Source organism: Lepidochelys kempii, chromosome 6 (genome assembly GCF_965140285.1).
Source record: "Lepidochelys kempii isolate rLepKem1 chromosome 6, rLepKem1.hap1, whole genome shotgun sequence".
NCBI classification, from domain to species: domain Eukaryota; kingdom Metazoa; phylum Chordata; order Testudines; family Cheloniidae; genus Lepidochelys; species Lepidochelys kempii.
This window is the reverse complement of record NC_136385.1, coordinates 27015671-27037619: the sequence shown is the minus strand read 5'-3', so window position 1 is coordinate 27037619 and position 21949 is coordinate 27015671. Positions and strand designations below refer to the sequence as shown.

General features: G+C 46.0%; 1 protein-coding gene across 6 annotated transcripts in view; it reads right to left on the bottom strand.

Annotated features, from left to right (window-relative positions):
- The window catches only part of LSP1 (lymphocyte specific protein 1), an 84600-nt gene that overhangs the window by 19606 nt on the left and 43045 nt on the right, over positions 1-21949 (bottom strand). For 5 of the 6 annotated variants that reach the window (XM_073347235.2, XM_073347238.2, XM_073347239.2 and 2 more), the window contains 3 exons: positions 21140-21322; positions 4690-4912; positions 3416-3544 (listed from right to left, as the gene is read on the bottom strand). In XM_073347235.2, coding sequence (XP_073203336.1) covers positions 3416-3544; positions 4690-4912; positions 21140-21322 — 535 coding nt within the window. The remainder of the gene's footprint in view (positions 1-3415; positions 3545-4689; positions 4913-21139; positions 21323-21949) is intronic. The other variant, XM_073347240.2, reaches the window with a different exon arrangement.

The following is a 21949-nucleotide window of genomic DNA, read 5'->3' as shown; positions in this document are numbered from 1 at the left end:
AGATGCAGGAGATCTGATGGTGCTGGACCAACAAGTTCTGGAGATGGCTTCAAAGTGGATGAGCTATCAGGAAAGCGAGCTTCCAGAGCATCATAGGATGAACAGCAGTGAAGAGTCAAACATCTGTATTTTAAAAAGCTTCCCCCACAACGTCTCCAGCCCAGTGATTCCCCCATCTTGAAGGAAGAGTCACGTATAGGGCAGAGTGCAGGTGGAAAAGCTGCATGACACCTGTACCTCGTCCATCCCCACTGAAGCCACAGCCTGATCCTGCTCTCTGAGGGTCACTAATTCCTCTGGCCACAGGAGCCACTAACATGCATGTGGGCTGCCAGTGTAAGCAGTAACCTGACCACCAAGCTTCCCTCCTCCCATCCCATCATATTCCAGCACATGGGTGACCCTGGGGCCAAGCTGCAGGGCCTCTCCACTGTAAGACTCACATAGGCTCTTGGTGATGAGGAGAATGGAAGGGTCAGGTATAGAAAGGTAAAGAGAAGAGCAAAAAAAAAAAAAAAAAAAAAAGCAGGGAAAAGGAAGATGGACAGAAAATGGCATCTGTGACAGAACATAGTTTGCACTGGCCATTCCACTGCAGGAAGGCTCCAAGACAGAGGAGTGATTTAACCAGCAGAGCCTTCTGGCAAATCAAACCCTATTGAAAAATTTACTTGCAGAAGGACTTGTACAAGAAATTAGCCCAAAACAAGCTGTGCACTCACACACCAAGGTGCAGCAGATGAGCTTACATATCCCACAAGCATCTGACAAGACAAACTTGTCCAATTGCTGTGTGGACATATGCAAGATACATTAGAAGAGGCTGTTTGTAGATGCCCTCAAGCTCTATTACTTTAAATGGGGATGCATTAGGACGATCGTTCTGCTGGTTTATAGCATACTTGTTTGGGAGTATTCTCTGTAAAATGCACCTCTCGCTGAGCAGTTCAGATCACATCCATTTTCTGCTCTGGAAAATTATTCTATCATCAGCAGGGCTCAGCCTGTCAGAGCTGCAACATTTCAGAGGCTGGGGAGTGTTTGCAGTTTGAGCTCAGGACTGTGAATCCAGAAACAGAGAATCAGCCCTCTGTTCCCAGCTCAAGCAGCAAGTTAATTGGCAACTTGGGCAGGCTGTAGATCACCATCTGTGTCTGGGCTTCCAAAGAGTAGCGATAGCACATCACACCCCACATCTGTTGGGTATTTACAGTAATTTTTGTAATCCTTGGAGGAGGAGAGGTACTATACAGGAACAAGGGATTGCTCTGTTGTTCCATTCCCCCACCAAGAGTCCAGCATTAACACTGCTCGCATGTCCAGAGAGCTATTACAAGTACAAACTGGAGAAGTTGCTTCATTTCTGCATGACACACTAAAGTCTATTCACAGCCTTTCTGCACTGCTCATTTACTGGAACCCTGCTCCCCAGCCCAGACCTTCACACTGATGAACTTTCTGAACTCCTCGATTTGTTTAGAGGACAGAAGCGAACATTATAAATATCTAGCTGACCTCCTGGCTCCAGGCCATGAAGAAAGTCTGTGGCAAGACTTCGGGTACCTAACGTCCCTTCTTCTGTGGCTGGTTACTTCATGCCTTGAGAACCCCTTCATTCCTCCATTGCTTTCATTTTTTAAATCCCCCTTTCCTGGTTAAAGAGGCCTTTTGAGTATCAGACTGCTACTTGTTACGTTGAGACCTCACACACCCACCCAGGAACTCTGGATCTAAGAGACACGAGCTTCAACTGCCTGAGCTAACGGAGCAAGCTTCCCCGTCTCACACCAGTAGACACTACTGTGGTTAAAATAAGAGTATGTCCTAAAGCTTGTGCTCTAATAAATTTGTTAGTCTCTCAGGTGCCACAAGTCCTCCTTTTCTTTTTGCCGATACAGACTAACACGGCTGCTACTCTGAAACCTGTCCTAATCCTATGTTTCTCCCCACAGGCTCATGCCTTTCCAAACCAGTCCCAGCCTGGAACGATTCCATTCTTGGTTTCTTATGGATGATCCAGGGTTTTAAATATATATTTTATAGTTTAAACAAAATTCCTTCCACTGCTTGTGCGTAAGTCCTTTCTGCTTTGCAAAGATTGTGAGCACCTCTCTCCCCTGAATGAACGCGTGTACAGCCTGATTGGTGGGGAAACTTCTCCACCAACACCATAAAGGCCCCTTCGGAGGCAGTATTTAAGCCCTTCCCTGCTGGATATTTAACCCCTTCTCTGCTGTGTATGGGATTGGTCATAGCAACAGTTCCCTAGGAAGGTATAGGTATTTGGGGGTTACTCTGCAAGAGAGCTTCTGTCCCTAGTATCAAAGGTAGGGTGGGATTTTTCAGAAGCACAAGCCCTACTCTGCTCTCACTGAAGTCCATGGTTAAGCTCCAAAACTAGATTGTTTCTCTTTTGCCACCCACTCTGCTCAGTGCAGTGAGGGATTTTTCTTCCTGGCTTGATAGTCACACACATTCCCATCACTTGTCACAATGCAAACAGACTGGGGCCAGAATCCAGGTAGTTCTATTGCTCCCCAGAAGTTTGATTTTTATTCTTAATGTTTCCTGTAATGTAACAAAGCTCTGCTCCCTGTCTGAGCAGCTCCTCCGACTGTTACAAACGAAACACTCCCCTTGCTACATGTTTCTTTTCAACACCTTTTGAAAGTGATATAACTCTCCCTGACCAGGCAACCTTGAGTCACATGCAGGCAGCATGGGGTTTAAGAGTCAAAGGGAACACAATGCTAACAGGTGCTTAAGAGGCCACCTGAACGCTCCGCCATCACCCCAAAGATGAATGAAATCTGCATGCACTGGACTCCTCACTCTCCATCCTAATCCGTGGCCAACAAGATCAACTCTGACAAGAGAAGAGCCATTTTCCCCATACACCTACCATATCTGGATACACAGGGCTGTGTATCCACAGGACATTGAGGGGGAAGTGTATAAAGCAGACCCAGTATTACATGCTAGGAAACAAGACAGACTATCCGTTTGATTAAATTCATGAATGTTGAAGATGGCCAAGGTTACTACCACTTTGTATTATAAAAGTTCTTAGAGGCCCCAGTTGAGACTAGGGGACCATTGTGTTAGGTGCTGTACATCCCCATAAGGAGAGGCAATCCCTGCTCCAAAGAGCTGACTGTGTAAGTAGACAAGCCAGACAACAGATAGAGAAAGGATTATGCCCATTTTACAAATGAGGGAGAGAGAGTAAGTGACTTTCCCAAGGTCACACTGGAAGTCTGTTGAACTCGCATGTGAATCCAGATCTCCTGAGGTCTTCAGTATTAGACCATCTTTCCTCCCCCCTACATAGCCACACCAGTCAGGTCTCCTCTCACTAAGGTTTAGGCCAGCTCTAAGTGCACTTGCGATTCAGAGCACTCTTAGTAGCATGTACCGTTGTGGAACTCGCTGGGGACTGGCCATCACATTGTTCATCCTCTTCCCCTTCCATGCTGGAGGTGCTCGGAGCTTTCTGGCGTTTTTCTGGTGTCTCCTCCTCCTCATTCCTCCTCCTCTTTTTCTCCTGAATGCAAAGAATGAGCAGACCAGGAGCAAAGCCGATTAATAAACTCCCACTGTAACAAGTGTCAGATCCACCCCCACAAATTAAACTTTGGGCAAAGACACTGAGCTTTCTTTCACATGTAAAAAATTCATTCTCCCAGTTGTCATTTAAAAAGACAATATTTGTACAGGTGCAAGGTCACAAAATGAACTGGTGAGACATTCTGCATGAGTTTTCACAAAGACATTTCCCACCAATTTTGCCCAGCCCCCATCAGAAAGGAATATATATCCTCACTCTCAGGCAGGGGACAGGGAAACTAACTAAATTTATTTTGAGGAGCTATGAAGCCATACCACCCCCTAATAAGAGGGATGTCATGATTTATGCAATCACAGTCCATCTTAAATGTTTATTACAACTCAGAGTGACACAGACAGGCTTCCATACAGCTTGAGTTCCAGCTTTGTCTCCCTTGTTTACCAGGGCCACACCACGCCTTGAACTAAATACAGCACAGACACCCCTAGGGGATGGAAGGCAGCAATGCTGGACCCCAATTTCAGATTAGTAGATCAGGCCAAGGCTTCTCAGAGCGTGGAACAAAAAAAAAAGGGGGGGGGCACGGTTCTGAACACACGGGTTCAGAATTTCCTTAAGAGTCCTATATCTGTGGCTTTGTAGGACTGGAGAACCTGTGACACTCTCCGTAATGAATGATGATGAGAGAAGGCAGAACACCTATACCACAGCAGAGAATTAGAACACAGAATTACAGGCCTTGTGGTGCTACTTGTCAGAGCAGCACTAAGTTCTCCATTGTGTGCAGTGACTGATTTTTGGGAGCAGGGGAGGAAGAAGGGAGGAGAGAAGAAAGGAGCCAGTAAACATGAAAGTGGCGTCTGCACACTTAAGCTATGTGTAACTGGGGGTGCTTGCACAGCTGCAGCTATACCAATGCAAACTGCCGGGGTAGAGGTGCTGCACCATCGTAAGGCAGAGCGCACAAGAGTGTGACCCTTTAAGCTACTGGGATAGGTAAGTATCACAAGTACAAGCCCTGTTTTACACATTGCTGCGATGCGTCTACCCCACACGGATGGTCCCCCATGAAGTCACAGCCATACCAAGAGAGATCACAGATCCAATATTTCTGCTCTGACCTCCTGCCCAGCTTTCTCCTCCTCCTCTTCCTCCTGCTGCTCTTGAATGCATTCTGCCTCAAAAAGTTGCTGAGGCTCCTCTGTCTCCAGCGGCTCCTGCTTCATCTCCTCATTCTCCCCGGGAATCTCCTCCGGGCCCTCCTGATTCAGCTGGACCTGCTCCAGCTTGACTTCAGCTTCCCTCAGACCACTGTCCTCTTCCTCATAGGAGTGTCTTGGAGACCTAGAGGTGGGGAGGGGAAGAAGCCTTTGAGAAGGGAAAGAAGTGTTTCAAACCCACTGAAAATCTGATGTCCCATACCTTTACAACGCCAGCTATAATTGTAATAGCCCAACGGGAGCTCTAAAAATACTGTGCAAATACAGATGTACTCATTAGTGCACGTCGGTTTTGGTTTAATGAGAAGCTAGTGCATGGCAGAGCAAGTCAGTAGAACAGTAAGAAGAATTACAAACACTTTCGGGAAGATTATACTAAGACATGGATGAAATCCTTCAAAAACAGAAGGCAAATCAGGTCCACTCCTTTATCATTGTTTGTATTGGGGTGGCACATGGAAGCCCCAACTTAAAACAGAGGCCCCACTGCACCAGGTGCTGCACAAGCAGAGTATGAGGTAGCTCTTCAGGGCAGCGACTTACAGACTAAACAGACTGAGGGTGGGAGGGGGAAAAAATGGAGGCAGAGAGACTTGCCCAGGGTCAATGGCAGAGCTGGGAACAGGAGCCAAGTCTTCCGATTCCCAGCCCAGTGTTCTGTCCACTGGTCCACATTCATTCCAGCAGCAGGAGCTGGACCCAAAGCCTATTTAAGTCAATAGGATCCTTTCCATTGATTTCAGTGGGCTTTGGCTCAGGCCCGAGGCGGTTTATCACATTTGTCTGGCTCCATGTACTGTACTTGATTACATGAGGCAACTTCCCTTCTGAACAACTTCTGCAGTGCTAGATACCAGCATTACACAGACAGGAGAGCGCTTTCAAAACCTCAAGCCTCCAATTTCTCAACCTTCATGTCAGACGCCAAGTCCCATCTGAAATGAGCCTGGGGCTAAAGCACAGCATGAGAGGAGTACGGTACAGTAATTGCGGAGGAAGACTAGGAAGACCTAAGAAGTAAATGTCACTTCTCTGTGCTCCAGAATTCCTGCTCCAGTCTCAACTGCAAAGATAACAAGAAATAATGCCTCCACAGGTCTAGCTCCAGATGTATGGAGCAGGAGGAGATCCCCACCCCCGCTCCCTGAGCTCCAGAGCTGGACTTCCGCTGCCCAGCTAGGCTCTAACTGAGATCCCTTCTAACTCTGAGGCCATTTGGGTTAACTTGTGTGGTCAGAGGTTGGACAAGACTAGCTTGAGTTCAAGGAGATTTCTCCCCCTTGTTCTTTTGTTCCCCTGCCATCTTCCAGGAGAATTTGATTTCTAACTACAGGACAGTCTGCCTTATTCATTAGGGTACAAGAACCATTTACACACACACTCACTCTCCTGCCTGCATGTCTGTCCATGCGGCTCCTTTTTTCTTTTAATATACCATTTTTCTATCTGATCTTTCCCCCCACCCTTAAAACCTAATGGAATTCAGCCAAAGGAGAATGGAAACCCAGCAATGGCAAAGCCAAACATTCAAATCTACATTGTCAAAAGTAGGGCAAGAAAGAGGAAAATTGCGCAACTTTTTTCAAAATGCAAAGATTCCAAACAGCTCTAGTCCCAAGCTAGGTACACATCCCATGTGCCCATCTCTAAAAGGTAGCTCCAGCCCAGGGTACCCACTGCACATATTTCTCTGACACATTTAGAAAGAGGCTCAAGGCTTGATTTTCCAGAGGTGCTAAAACGACTGAAGCTGCGGGCCATTTGCCAGGTCACAGCAAGGTCTCCATCTCTCAACTGGACACAGCTGGAATCCATTTGGCTCACTTGTGGGTCAATACTGATCAAATAGGTATCAGATTTATAATAAAGCGTTTAGACAACTGGATGCATGTGAGTTGCTGCGTGCGTTAATCTTACTTTGAATAGTGGTGTTCCATACTGTAATGTAATATTGGAGCAGTTGTATTGTGAGCCTCTGATACTGTATGAATTGCTGTACAGTACTTGAGAGTGACATTAATGGGAAGAGCTGCTCTTCTACAGAAATTGTTATGACCCTGTTGAAAGAGGCTGCCCATCAGTACCAGAGAGGCTGCGGGTGGATCTTACAACAACTGAGGAATTGTCAACAAGAGGACAAAAGACTTGTTGTTCCGCTCTCCTCCCAGTGAAGATCAGTCATGCAAGTGGACTCCTCCTATCAGCAGAGTTTGCAGCTCAAACCATGTAGCAAGAAGGGGATAAAAACCCCAAGCAAAGGGAACTACTAGCTATCTCTATGCTGCTGCAGCTCTGGGAAGGCAAGGACCAGGTCTACACAACAGTACCAGTAAAACAAAGTTGCTCAGGGGGTGTGGGAAATATCCACACCCCTGAGAGACGTTCTTATACTGACCTAACCTCCCCATAAGCAAGAGATCCCCAGCTCCTTAGCCTGGGTTAGCCCTAAAGAACAAAACAAACAAACCAAGCTGATTATAGAAGGTTTCAAAACTTAATATAGGCAAAGACTAACATTTGTAAAAAGAAAAGGAGGACTTGTGGCACCTCAGAGACTAACCAATTTATTTGAGCATAAGCTTTCGTGAGCTACAGCTCACTTCATCGGATGCATACTGTGGAAAGTGTAGAAGATCTTTTTATACACATAAAGCATGAAAAAATACCTCCTCCCACCCCACTCTCCTGCTGGTAATAGCTTATCTAAAGTGATCACTCTCCTTACAATGTGTATGATAATCAAGGTGGGCTATTTCCAGCACAAATCCAGGTTTTCTCCCCCCCCCCGCCCCTCCCCCACACACAAACTCACTCTCCTGCTGGCAATAGCTTATCCAAAGTGACCACTCTCCTTACATTGTGCATGATAATCAAGGTGGGACATCCCCAGCAGAAATCCAGGGTTTAACAAGAACTTTGAGGGGGGGGGTTGGAAAAAACAAGGGGAAATAGGCTACCTTGCATAATGACTAAGCCACTCCCAGTCTCTATTCAAGCCTAAGTTAATTGTATCCAATTTGCAAATGAATTCCAATTCAGCAGTTTCTCGCTGGAGTCTGGATTTGAAGTTTTTTTGTTTTAAGATAGCGACTTTCATGTCTGTAATCGTGTGACCAGAGAGATTGACCTGTTCTCCGACTGGTTTATGAATGTTATAATTCTTGACATCTGATTTGTGTCCATTTACTCTTTTACGTAGAGACTGATCAGTTTGACCAATGTACATGGCAGAGGGGCATTGCTGGCACATGATGGCATATATCACATTGGTGGATGTGCAAGTGAACGAGCCTCGGATAGTGTGGCTGATGTTATTAGGCCCTGTGATGGTGTCCCCTGAATAGATAGGTGGGCACAGTTGGCACCCTGACAGCAGGATTGTCTGGCTATGTAGACTCCCTCCTCAGGCCCTACGCTACCAGCACTCCCAGTTACCTTCGAGACACCACTGACTTCCTGAGGAAACTACAATCCATCGGTGATCTTCCTGATAACACCATCCTGGCCACTATGGATGTAGAAGCCCTCTACACCAACATTCCACACAAAGATGGACTACAAGCCGTCAAGAACACTATCCCCGATAATGTCACGGCTAACCTGATGGCTGAACTTTGTGACTTTGTCCTTTCCCATAACTATTTTACAGTTGGGGACAATGTATACCTTCAGATCAGTGGCACTGCTATGGGTACCTGCATGGCCCCACAGTATGCCAACATTTTTATGGCTGATTTAGAACAACGCTTCCTCAGCTCTCGTCCCCTAACGCCCCTACTCTACTTGTGCTATATTGATGACATCTTCATCATCTGGACCCATGGAAAAGAAGCCCTTGAGGAATTCCACCATGATTTCAACAATTTCCATCCCACCATCAACCTCAGCCTGGTCCAGTCCACACAAGAGATCCACTTCCTGGACACTACAGTGCTAATAAACAATGGTCACATAAACACCACCCTATACCGGAAACCTACTGACCGCTATTCCTACCTACATGCCTCCAGCTTTCACCCTGACCACACCACACGATCCATCATCTACAGCCAAGCTCTGCGATACAACCGCATTTGCTCCAACCTCTCAGACAGAGACAGACACCTACAAGATCTCTATCAAGCAATCTTACAACTACAATACCCATCTGCGGAAGTGAAGAAACAGATTGATAGAGCCAGAAGAGTTCCCAGAAGTCACCTACTACAGGACAGGCCTAACAAAGAAAATAACAGAACGCCACTAGCCGTCACCTTCAGCCCCCAACTAAAACCACTCCAATGCATTATTAAGGCTCTACAACCTATCCTGAAGGATGACCCATAACTCTCACAAATCTTGGGAGACAGGCCAGTCCTTGCCTACAGACAGCCCCCCAACCTGAAGCAAATACTCACCAGCAACCACATACTACACAACAGAACCACTAACCCAGGAACCTATCCTTGCAACAAAGCCCGTTGCCAACTGTGCCCACCTATCTATTCAGGGGACACCATCACAGGGCCTAACAGTATCAGCCACACTATCAGAGGCTCGTTCACCTGCACATCCACCAATGTGATATATGCCATCATGTGCCAGCAATGCCCCTCTGCCATGTACATTGGTCAAACTGGACAGTCTCTACGTAAAAGAGTAAATGGACACAAATCAGATGTCAAGAATTATAACATTCATAAACCAGTCGGAGAACAGGTCAATCTCTCTGGTCACACGATTTCAGACATGAAAGTCGCTATTTTACAACAAAAAAACTTCAAATCCAGACTCCAGTGAGAAACTGCTGAATTGGAATTCATTTGCAAATTGGATACAATTAACTTAGGCTTGAATAGAGACTGGGAGTGGCTTAGTCATTATGCAAGGTAGCCTATTTCCCTGTTTTTTCCTACCCCCCCCCCAAACGTTCTTGTTAAACCCTGGATTTCTGCTGGGGATGGCCCACCTTGATTAACATGCACAATGTAAGGAGAGTGGTCACTTTGGATAAGCTATTGCCAGCAGGAGAGTGAGTTTGTGTAGGGGGTGTGGGGGGGTGAGAAAACCTGGATTTGTGCTGGAAGTGGCCCACCTTGATTATCATACACATTGTAAGGAGAGTGATCACTTTAGATAAGCTATTGCCAGCAGGAGAGTGGTGTGGGAGGAGGTATTTTTTCATGCTTTGTGTGTATATAATAAGATCTTCTACACTTTCCACAGTATGCATCCGATGAAGTGAGCTGTAGCTCACAAAAGCTTATGCTCAAATAAATTGGTTAGTCTCTAAGGTGCCACAAGTTCTCCTTTTCTTTTTGCGAATACAGACTAACACGGCTGTTACTCCGAAAACTAACATTTGTGTTACCTAAGTTTGCTTGTAAATAACTCATTTCCTTTTCCTGTTTAATAAATCTTCATATTGTTTCCCATAGGGCTGGCTACAAGCATGGTCTTTGGTGTGACCAGGGCTGGGGGTGGGGCAGGGAGCTGCCGGTGGGTGCTCTGCTCCCACCAAATTTTCTCCTTGGATGCTTCAGGGCTGGAGCACCCATGGAGTCAGCACTTAAGGCGCCACTTTGGGCCGGTTAAATTTAGAAGCCCTTTTAGAACCGGTTGTCCCTCGCGGAACAACCGGTTCTAAAAGGGCTTCTAAATTTAACAACCGGTTCTAGCAAACCAGTGCGAACTGGCTCCAGCTCACCACTGGATTGGCAAGACAGACTGGAGTACCCAAGGGGACTGTCTGTGACTCTGTTTAAGGCAGCTAATGGGCCAGAGAAGTTTGCACTTGGTGGAATTGGCTGGTGAAATCTAAGGCTTGTGCCCTGGGGATTTTTTTGTTTTGTTTTGTTTTTTTAAAACTAGTCTGCCCCGAGGCTGGTACTCACACTCCTGTGAGCATTATAATGACCACAGGTACCATTCAAGTCAATAGGCAGTGCAGGTGCTCCCTACTACTTCAAGCCAGGCCACTGTCTATGGAGTGATTCATGGATTCATTTTACAGTTCTTCGGCTGTTAAGCTAGTCTATAGTCTTCAGTGCTTTCACACTGTCACCAGCGCAGTGTCCCTTTGCACCAAGGCAGCCACCACCAGCAAGGCAGCTAAACTGCTCATTGGAATTAAGTATATTTTGGCTTATCAGAGAGCCAGGAATGTTATGGTCCTCACTTAAGCTCTTCGCTGCACTGCTACTGAACAAAGCTATGTTCATGTAGCCATGCCTCAGGACTGGTCATCCACAAGCAATGAACCTGGGAGCTCTGGCTCTAAAAGCCTAAGCGCTTCTATTGCCTGAGTGGAAGGGCAGAGATCATTAGCTTGAAAGCAGTATAGGACTTAAATGGTTTAAACCTGTATACCTGACCTAACCACGAGAGGAGAACAGAGAGCAACATTGTGTTGGCAGGGGTTCCAGAGAACCAACATACAACAATCTCTGGTGAGGGGACATGGGCCAGCTAGGCACTGACCACAACACAAGACAGTGAACAAATGTACGCCTCCCTCCTCAGTTAGATACTAGCACATGCAGCTGGTAACCAGGCAGGCTGCTGATGCTGCCAGGCCAACAATTAGATACATTAAGTCCGCAGCCTGGTTGCCTTCTTAATCCCAGGCATTGTCCCCTCACCTGAATCCAGAGTAGCTATCACCAGCCATTTCTGCACAACTAAAGATGGAGCGGCTGAGTGGAGGTTAGGTAACGGACAGCATGTTGAGCAAGAGGTGGCAGAGAGTGAAAGGGGAAGTTGAGAAAGGATTTAGGCTCTATTAGGAAGTGCCAGTTCTTCTAGAAGCAGCGAGAGGAATGAAAGGGACAATGGTTCAACCAGACTTGCCCTGCACCTTCTCTTCTGGTGAAGTCTGCAGAACTGCAAGATAAAGTGACGGGCTGCTGACACTGCAGCAGCCTGGCTTCGCCCAAGGGGTTCTTCCCAACAGTTGTTCATGTGAAAGGACTAGCAGAGGCGTCCCTGTAGCAGAAACAGCAATCTGGCCCAGACTCACCACCCTTTGTCACCTTACTCCTAGCTCAGAGGAGTAGGACATGGTGATGTTTTTCAGGCAAGTAAATTACTTGGTGAAAGATACCGTTTTGGTCAACCCAAACGATTTGTGAATTTGACCCGATTTGTTTCTGCCAGGGAAAAAGGGTAATTTGAGGACAGCAAACTCAACAGTTTGCACATACCCAGGCTCTCAATCTTTCCTTCATTGTGCCCAGGAGAGAGCATGAGTACCACTCTCTAACCTGGTAATTAAGGCAGGAGATGTGGATTCAAACCCCTCCTCTGAATCAGAGAAGATCTGAATGAGGACATCTACCTCCCAGATCAGTGCTTTAATCACCAGGCTAGAGACTCCTCCTCACTCTTTGTCACCATGACTATTTAGATATTTATCTAAAGTGGAACAGCTTCAACAGGAGAGACTGAGAGCAACCCACCCACAACAACCTACGGACTGGCAGTTTGTACACACACTGGTATGGGGAGGGGAGGAGAGGAACAAAGAGAGGAAGAAAGGTCTGAGCTCAAGTCCCTGCTCCAGAGCAGGAATTCCAACCTCAGGGATTCTCCCCTTGCTGTAGTTAATCCACCTCCCAGAGAGGCAGTAGCTAGATCGACAGAACAATTCTTCCATCGACCCAGCAGTCACCCTGGGTTAGTTCAGTGTATTACGTCTCTCCAGGAGTGTGGGTTTTTCACTGCTGATGTGAATTCTCAGTGCAGACCAGCCCTATGTCTAGTATATCCTGTTTGGCCTAATCACTGGGCTGAAGGCAAAGGGGTGGAGTGCAAACACACACACAATCTTTGCTGGCCTGAACTTTGGAATTTGTTAGCAAGTTGGAAAACGTTTTTGAAACCAAACAACATTTCCCCTGGTTTTTCAGTTTGGCAGCCACGCCAGAAACGTCAATTAACAACTCAGGTCTACTTTGGAGCTTCTCTAGCACGTTGAAGTGAGACCCTTCTTTGCAGGTCTCATTCCCATACCATCCCAAAGCGGCACACCAGGTTTGAGGGGAGATGGCTACAGGTGCTGCAAACAGCTGAGACCCCACCCTAGCCATCCCCAGAACTACTGGGATTCCAGAGGGGTGGGGGAAATTGTAAATACAGCAGCTTCCACCAGCACCTACTCTCTTCTGCCAAAAATGGAGTGGATTTAAGTACCCAGACTTGATCTCTTCACAGCAATGCTGAGAGGCTCAATTCACTGGCATTTGTAAAAGTGCTCAGGTCTAAAAATATGTTCACCAATATGTTTGTATTACTACAGCATCTAGGAGTTATAGTCATGAACCACTTCCCACTGTGCCAGTTACTGTGCAAAACACAGAACAAGAGATGATCCCTGCCCCACAGATCTTATGATCTAAGTAAGGTTTGTAGCACAGCCTTCAAACCACAGGCTTTTGCAGTGCCGCTATCTATAAAGTAAACCCCCACCTAATGGAAGAGCACCGACCTGTCCTGTACTAGCAGAGTCACTACAGGATGTGCCGCGTTCAGAACTAGTCTCTTTGGAACACGTTTCACCTTCATGTGCTGGGTTAAGTTCAGGCCAGTACAAGCAGGAATCATTTTCTAGACTGCCGTGTTCACATCACAATTGATAGGCTCCACAGAGAAGCCAAGGATTAGTCAGGCAGAGACAGAACTATGCTCCAGCGCTTCCCAGGTCAGGGCTGAGGGGGAAGCTGACTCTGCCACCCTTCATGCTATGCTGTCCCTACTAGGAGACTAGTGTCTGAGCTAAATATAAGTTGGGACATGATAGGATCACTGCTTACCTCCAGTACACACAAGATAATGCACAAAAAACTCAGAAATCCACTCAAACTCACCCATTTCACCCTCACCCACAACAACTTCAATTTAACACACACACACTTTGCCCAAATCACTGGAACAGCCCTGGGTGCCAGGATGGCTCCCCAATATGCCAACCTCTTCATGAGCCGCCTCAAGGAAGAATTTCTGGACAAATGCACCGCAACACCAATATTGTATCTGAGATACATCAATATTTTCATCCTCCAGACAGAAAATCTAAACTCACTCAGATTTCTACCACAACTCTCTCTAGAAGACTCCCATAACCAGCATCAACTTTCTGGACACCACAATCCGCTTAATCTAAACACGATATACAAGAAATCTACCAGTCACCACATTTGCTTCCACAAATCCAGCAGCCAATCCAGACCACACATGCAAAAAAGTTACCTACAGCCAAACACTCAAACAACAGAATTTGCTCCAAAAGAGAAAATCTGAGACACGCATTTTAAAGACACTTAAAACCACCTTCCCTAAGCAATACATCTGTTAGTCTATAAGGTGCCACAGGACTCTTCGCAGCTTTTACAGAGCCAGACTAACACAGCTACCCCTCTGATACGTGACTTCCCTAAACAAGATACACAAGGCAGGTGAGGCACTCACCCAGCTTGTCTCTCTAATGTCTTGGAACTAGGGTGACCAGATAGAAAGTGTGAAAAATGGGGGTGGGGTTGGAGGGTAATAGGTGCCTATACAAGAAAAAGCCCCAATTAGGAGGACTGTCCCTACAAAATCAGGACATCTGGTCACTCTACTTGGAACCTACATGGATACAACAAACACTGCATTCACTAAACAAGGACACTCTGGCAGAGATTGCATCATGGAAAGGGCCACCCTAATACCCCAGGAGAACTTGCTCAAAGACAGGAAAGAGAAGCCACTGACGACCCACCCATAGTTATCACTTACCACTCCACACCAAAACCCATATGGGGGTATCATTAAACAATTACAACACATAGTTGATGGAGACCACACCCTGAAAGAACTCTTTCCCAAATCCCCTATGGCCTTCGAAACAACCCTACAACCTCATCACCAGAAGCAAGTTCCTCACAGACCAGGACATACCAACTCAAAGCAGCACCAAACCGTGCCAGAAGAGATGTAAAACCTGCAGATATCTCCACTGCTGCAATGATCAATACCCCCCTCCCACACACACCTTTCAGAATGGATGGATCCTACACATGCTTATCACACCATGTGGGGTACCTCATCAAGTGGCCCCACAACAACTATGTGCGTGAAGCCAGACAATCACTGCATTCCAGTGAGCTCATGCAGAAAGATGAGCAAAGACAAAACACCATATCATCCATAGACAAACTTTTCCAAAGCAATCACTCCACAGCAGGGTGGATAAAAATCAATGATTTTTAAAAAAAAAAAAAATTAAAATTTTAATAAAAGGATTTTTTATTTAAAATGGATTTTTTTGATAAAATGCTTTTTGAGGGAAAAACCAATGTATATTCATTAAAACTATTTTTACATTATAGCTCAAAGATATCTCATCATGGAATAGGGATTATAAATTCTAATTTTATAGTATGAGACAAAATATTCATGTAATGTTTAAGAAAAGTTTTGTAAATGAGTTCCAATAGTTCATGGATTAGGGACCCAATCTTATGGGGTTCCAGGGGCTTCTGTATAGAAAGATTAACCTAAATAATCTATCTACCCAATGGGACTTGGTATCTTCTAGACTGAGCACCATCAGAGATGCTTAGTTTTGCAGTTCTCAAACTGTGGATTTGTGTCTCCAGAGATAACATGTTAAGAGCAAAAATGTTTTTAAATATATAGAGGTGAGAAATAACAGACCTCAACCCTATTGTCCTTCTGCAAATTTGTGTACACAGAGTCAATCCCTTACCTCTCTCTAAAAGTGCAAAATTTCTAAAAGTTCAATGAATAGATGATTGTTGGGGGCGGAATAGATCTGAACAAGGAGACGAAGTCTGGAGATAAATGTGAGAAGGGAGGGACAGGCAGCAGAAACAAAAGTGAAACTGTTTGAGCGGCATATTCCAGAAGCCTTGAGGTCTTTCTGAGTGTAGCCTTCATTGATTTGAGATCTACCATTCTCTCACTAGAAGGGAAAACCTATAATGGCAGCAGGCCGTAAAAGAGACCCAGTTTGGGAATAAGAACCATTCAAGAAATATATGTTTGCTGATGATATTTTAAAGAAAGTCACACCAGTGAACTGGTGGAAGTCACTTAAGCACTTGGATTTAGAATGACCAGACAGCAAGTGTGAAAAATCAGGATGGGTGTGTGTGTGTGTAATAGGAGCCTATATAAGAAAGAGACCCAAAAATCAGGACTGTCCCTATAAAATTGGGACATCTGGTCACCCTACTTGGATTCAGAGGCTGTTGGAAGTGATAATCTCACTTTTAACAGCAGTAGCTTCTTCTGCCAATGCAGAAAGAATATTTTCTTCCTTTGGACTAATTCATTCCAAAGGAAGGAATCGTTTAGGACCTGAAAAAGCAGGAAAGCTTTTTCTTTTCCAGATTATGAACAAATAGGAAAATGAAGGTGAAGACAACTGAGTTAGCTGCAGAAGCCAATATTTTAAGTTTCTTGTGTTGACCTGGTTGACATAGTCTATTTAATTTTTTTTTTAAATATTTCATTTAACTATTTTAGTTAACACAATTTTAACAAAAACAAACCTGATTTTAAAAAATGTGAATGTTTAACTAAATTAATGTGAATGTTTAACTAAATTCATATACTTGTTTTGTTAAAATATTGTATGTTTGCTACTGGGGAAAAAAAATCCAGAATACATAACATTGTTGTTTTAGTTAAATAAAACAATTTAAGTGTCTGTCTGGTGATGTTCTCCTCCTAGCACAGCATGGCAAGAAAATCTTTCAAATATTAATGATTAACCTGTGGAATTGGAGATAGTTCATCTCCCAGTGACTTCATAAATATCTGCTTCAATTACCTTTGGTAAATGAAATAACTAATCATTCATTTTCTGATATAGCTGTAAAACGAATCTGAAAAGTTCTCAAAATAGATCAGTTTAAAAAAATGTGCAATGTGTACCTTCTAAAAGTGAAACCTACATCTCCGAGTTGTGAAGAATATGTATTAAGGTTTAATAACCAATAAGAACACACTTTTATGTAGAAATCCATGATTAAAGCAAGTCTTCCTGACTAGTGACTTAAATCATGATTTAAATCAGCTGTGGAGCAGGGTAGATTTGATCTTTCAATACTTGTCCTTAAGGGAAACCTGTCCAACTCCTTCAAAAAGCAAGCCTGTGAATTTAAATATATAACTTTGCTAGATACCAAAAGCCCTGGACTTAACAGAGACACTGTTTTTTGGCTCATTACACCAATTTGTAACACACCCGCTTGTTATCCTTAATTGCCCACTTCAAACCTTTTATGCATAATCATCTAACCCCCAATTGCCCATTCAAGTGACTGTCTCTCCTGTATTATCCCCTCTGCTTAACAATCTGTCCTAACTTGTACTTAGGTCAGACACACTGCTTCCTTCCCCAGACCTGATGGAAAGCTCTGTGAAGGTACAAGCTTTTGAGCTACAACAGAAGTTGGTCCAGTAAGAGATATTACCTCATTTACCTTGTCTCTAATATCCTGTGACTAACACAGCTACATCACCACCAAGATATTAAACATCTCACAAAAATTATTTGAGAACACTGACAGCAGAGGTCAAAGTCACCCCCATGCGGAGTCAGAGGAGGGACAGCTTGCATCCCTTGATCCGGAGTACTGGCTTAACTCTCCCTGCTCCTGCATCCCCCATTAGAGCAACCCCAAGGGGTACCCTAACTTGCATCCCTGATGCAGTACGTCACTAGATTCTACGGCACTACAGAATAGTCAGGGCACATCACACCCCAGCTACAGCATCTGTCAGTGCCTCTTGAAGAGCACCCTGTGCAGGGGCACAAAGCCAGCATAATGTGGGTACATTAGCACCCTTTAATCCCACCACACCCCACACAGAGGTGACCAGCATGATTCAACCCAGGGCTCTAAAGCACTGACCTCTCCCCCTCGAGCTAAAGGAGTACACGTTAGCAGATAGCACTGGTAGTACACTTAACAAGCATGCTCCGTTGTGGGTGGTGGTGGTGTTTTTTCAGTACCCCAGTAGAAGTAGGTCACACCCCCAAGCTTGAGACTGTATCAACATACGTGTCTCTGAAAAGTCAGTTTTCACAAGGAAAAGTGTCTTGTAGTCACCGTTATACTCCAGGTGAGCAGAAGCCTTTAACTAATACCCCAAGTCTCAATGTTAAGGCGAGAAAAACAGCACCCCAACAATCACACCTTTTTGGGAGTGCGCAGCACTGCACCAGTGTCCTGTGCCTGCATACACCGAGCATTGGGTAAAACCCAAGCTAGACTCTTGGGGAGCTGGATTACATCACTGGTTCCACAGTCAGCAATGTTGAAGGGTAAATCCTCCCAGTACATCTACAATGACCAAGAAGGGTGGCACCAGACTCAGAGTAGTTCATAGAACCACACTCAGTGGCAGAAGAGCTGCTTATAGCAGAGACCCACTCGGAGCAGGCTGTGGGTGAGTGCTAATGGCCACTTAGTGAAAACCAGACTTGCCAGAAGCCAGCAGTTCTGCAATGGGATTTTATTTTAAGCTTAAGTGCGCTGGAGAGTGGGGGACGGGCAGGGGAGAGACAGGGAGAGAAGCAGTTTTCTCCCTTTCTCCTTTTCATATTTATTAAAGCATCTTGAAATGGCGGCTATGGACCCTGCAAGAAGTGGGCTGAAAGGTTCTCTAGTTTCACTGTGGCCTGTGCTGAAACAGCAGCAACTGCAGACTCTGCTGCCCTCCTACAACAGGGGTGGAGTCACCATCTCCCACCCAACTTTCAGCAGCAGGGAAAGATATGTGTCATTCTACAGCAGCAGACCTGTCCCCCCTACCGACACCCCTAGGCAAAGCTAGGTCTAACAGGTTAGCTGAAATAGCAAATAGCCCCCCCCCCCATCCTACTCTGTGGTTGTTCTCACAGCAGTCTCTCTAGATGTCAGCAGAGCACCCAGGACTGGCCCATGTCAGCTGACTCAGGCTCATGGAGCTATAAATCTGCAGTGTAGACATCCCATAGCAGTACTGGGCCTATGGCACAAGTCACAGTTCCATCCAGCAGGGCACAACTCTCCCTACCTGCCAGCTCATTACAGTGGCAAATGTCCATAATATGAAAAAACACCTTTCCCCCCTCCCAAGGGGAGAGATCCCAGCCACAGCTCAGGAATGAGATGGAACAGTCCTCTCCACTACAGTTACACTCCTTCAACGGGAACGGCGGACACAACCGCTGAAAAACAGGGTGAAACTAGAGCACATGACATACCTGAGAGCTCCCACAGAGCTTCCAACTACTCTGTGACAATATCAGCAGGAGTAGAAAAGCAGATGCTTTTAGGGAGCACAACATATGAAGCAAAATGAAATTTCCTACAGGTTTGTGAGGTACCTCCTCAGGTTCCCATAAATCACACCCACACTGAGTCAAACAAAGACAGCAGCTGGCAACAACCAAGGTTACCCCTTTGCTACATCAGTTCAACACCCTCCCTCAAAAAAAAAAAAAATTGCATGAGGGCCAGCGCCTGGTTTTAAATGCTTTCCAGCTGACAGCTGCTTGGCAACTCCCTTCACTGAGCCTTACCTGCCACAGGTGTTTGCAATTTTCTCTCTTCCAGCAGCTGCAGAGCAGCCTCACCTCACACAGCCTATGTTTGTCAAGCAAGAAACAACGTTGCACTTTTTTTTTTTTTAAGGGAGTGTTGCCAGGATGGAGCAGGCGAATAAGGTGCAACATTTCTGGTCAACAAGGATAGAAAATCCTCCCCATTAAAGGCAAAGCACATGTATACCTGCTCAAACACACACACACACACAGAAGAGTGGGCCTCTTCTAGCAAGAAATCTTCATGAGAGGAGGGAGGATTTGGGGGAAATGGGCCTGTTCATAATGGAGGCCCTAGTCCTGCAAGTATGATTGAAGACAATGGGATGAGTGCTGTGTAAAAAGTTCAGCATGGGTGAGTGTTTGTAGGGTTAGGGCCTTAAAGAGGAGGGAGGAGATGTTGCTTTGGATTTTATTTAGCTAAGAAGTTTGAAAAGAAATACAGCTAGAGAGACAGAGAAAACTATATTTCTGTCTGCTTTTGATGCAATGTTAATTATGCAGCTTCTCACCCTTCTGGATAAAAAGGGACTAAGAGATTTTAAGACAAAAATCCCAGTAACATCAGACTAACAATGGGGCTCAGACAGGATGTTCAGATCCAGGTATGAGCGATCCCCCAGGGAAGGGTTTGGATCCAGGGTTCAGCTCAGCAAGGGAATAGGGACCAGAAGCAAAGTGAGGGATTTGGGGGTTTACCTATTGCTGATACTGGGATGGGTGGGCCTAGGCCCAGCCATAGCTAAAGACCTACCCTCTTAATGGGGGAGGGAGGAACCAGCACTGATAGAGTACAGTGACAATAAGCAGTCTGCAAGTGCCTTTTGAAGAATTCCCCAGGCACGGGTGTAACCCACACACCTCCTGGGTGTGGTGTTCTGTGCTCTCTAGTGGCACAGAGACCACGTAGGGAGAGGGGGAGATTAATGAGTCTGCTCTGCAGTCTTAGCTAAGGGCCCTACAGCTTTTAGCTCATGCAGTAGCAGCTCATGCACTTAGCTCCCGAGGTCCCAAGTTCAACCCTGTTCAGCTGCATACGATAGCCCTATGTTGCCCACTTTTTCCTGAGAACTCCACTGCTGGGGGAGGTGCCCTGAGCAGGATGGGGGACGATAACACGCACCATTCTGGCTGGTACCACAAGCCAGAGGCAGTGCTAGGAAACTGCCATAACTTAGAACAGCTCCCTGGGCTGCCTAAATTATGCTGGAGGTCGTTTCAGCCCCTGCAGCAGCTCAGACTCAGGAGGGCGCAGAAGTGGCTTAAAGCCAATTTTGTCCTCACTGCCCTTGGACTTAACCTTCTGTGCTGTGTCTCCTGGAGGTACGTTACAGCACAGAATCTGCCCCAGTGCTGTGGAAAGCTGGTTCTGACTCCAAACATCACCAAAGCATTGGGATCTGAGCTTGTCTCTCCACAATAGCACAAATTATTGTGAGTTGAACGTTTGCCTCTGAGTTGTCAGACTAGTTCTTCCTGCAGACCTAGCTCAGCCCAAACCCTCCTGCCCCCAACTAGCAATGCTCTGGGCTTGCCCTCAGCAAGATGCCACCTCCTTTGGAGGAGCCCCTTCATAGAATATCAAGGTTGGAAGGGACCTCAGGAGGTCATCTAGTCCAACCCCCTGCTCAAAGCAGGACCAATCCCCAATTTTTGCCTCAGATCCCTAAATGGCCCCCTCAAGGATTGAACTCACAATCCTCGGTTTAGCAGGCCAATGCTCAAATCACTGAGCTATGCATCTCTCCTTCCCTCCCTCACTTACTGCTGTACCTTTCTCCTATGCAAGTAGGCGCTGCTTCCTGGGCCTGTGTCCATTCCCTGGGGCATGTTTGCTCCCCCTCTTGTGTTCCCTCTGCAGCCCACCTCTGTTTGCGCTGCTCGAGCTTCTGAGACCAGTCGCTGAACCCCTCATCCTCTTCCAGCTCTGAGGTCCCTGAGGGCTTAAAGTCAAACCTGAAACACACCAGGAGAAAGATTAGAACAGTGGAACTACAAAGGATCAAAGTTGGTACAGATGATACCCATGCTGGTCAGATTCCTTCCCTCTGCACTAACCTGGCTAGCACAACCATCCTCTAGTAGCTCCTCTCATACAGTTACAGCTGCAGGACCAATAAGGGCCTGGTCTCCGGAATCCCACCCATCCTCATTCTCCATTAAAGGAGAGGTCACAAAGCAGCCTAAACCACTTCGGAAAGCACCACAGAGCAGCCACATAGGAATTCTCCTGGTATAAGGGGAATCCCTGAACAACACAGCAATTCCACGTCTCCCCCATTCCTGGGGCAAAAGAGACAGTGACCTGTCCTCTGTGCTCCTAGTGATTCCTGGCTCCTCAGATAGCCTCATGGGGCCACAGGAAATCCCAGCATAAGCTAGAGCTTCCTTCAGGCCACCGGTGCCTTCACATCTTCCTCTGGTCCTGCACTGAGCACAGTTTGGCCAGACCAGTGACTCTGGTGTAAAATCTTCTTAAATGCATTTAGGAACCCAGGTCCCATTCATGTTTGCCCTGCAGCTTGGGTATGCCATTTACACTAGTGCCAAGTGAGTGCAAAACACTCTCAAATGAGAATGAAA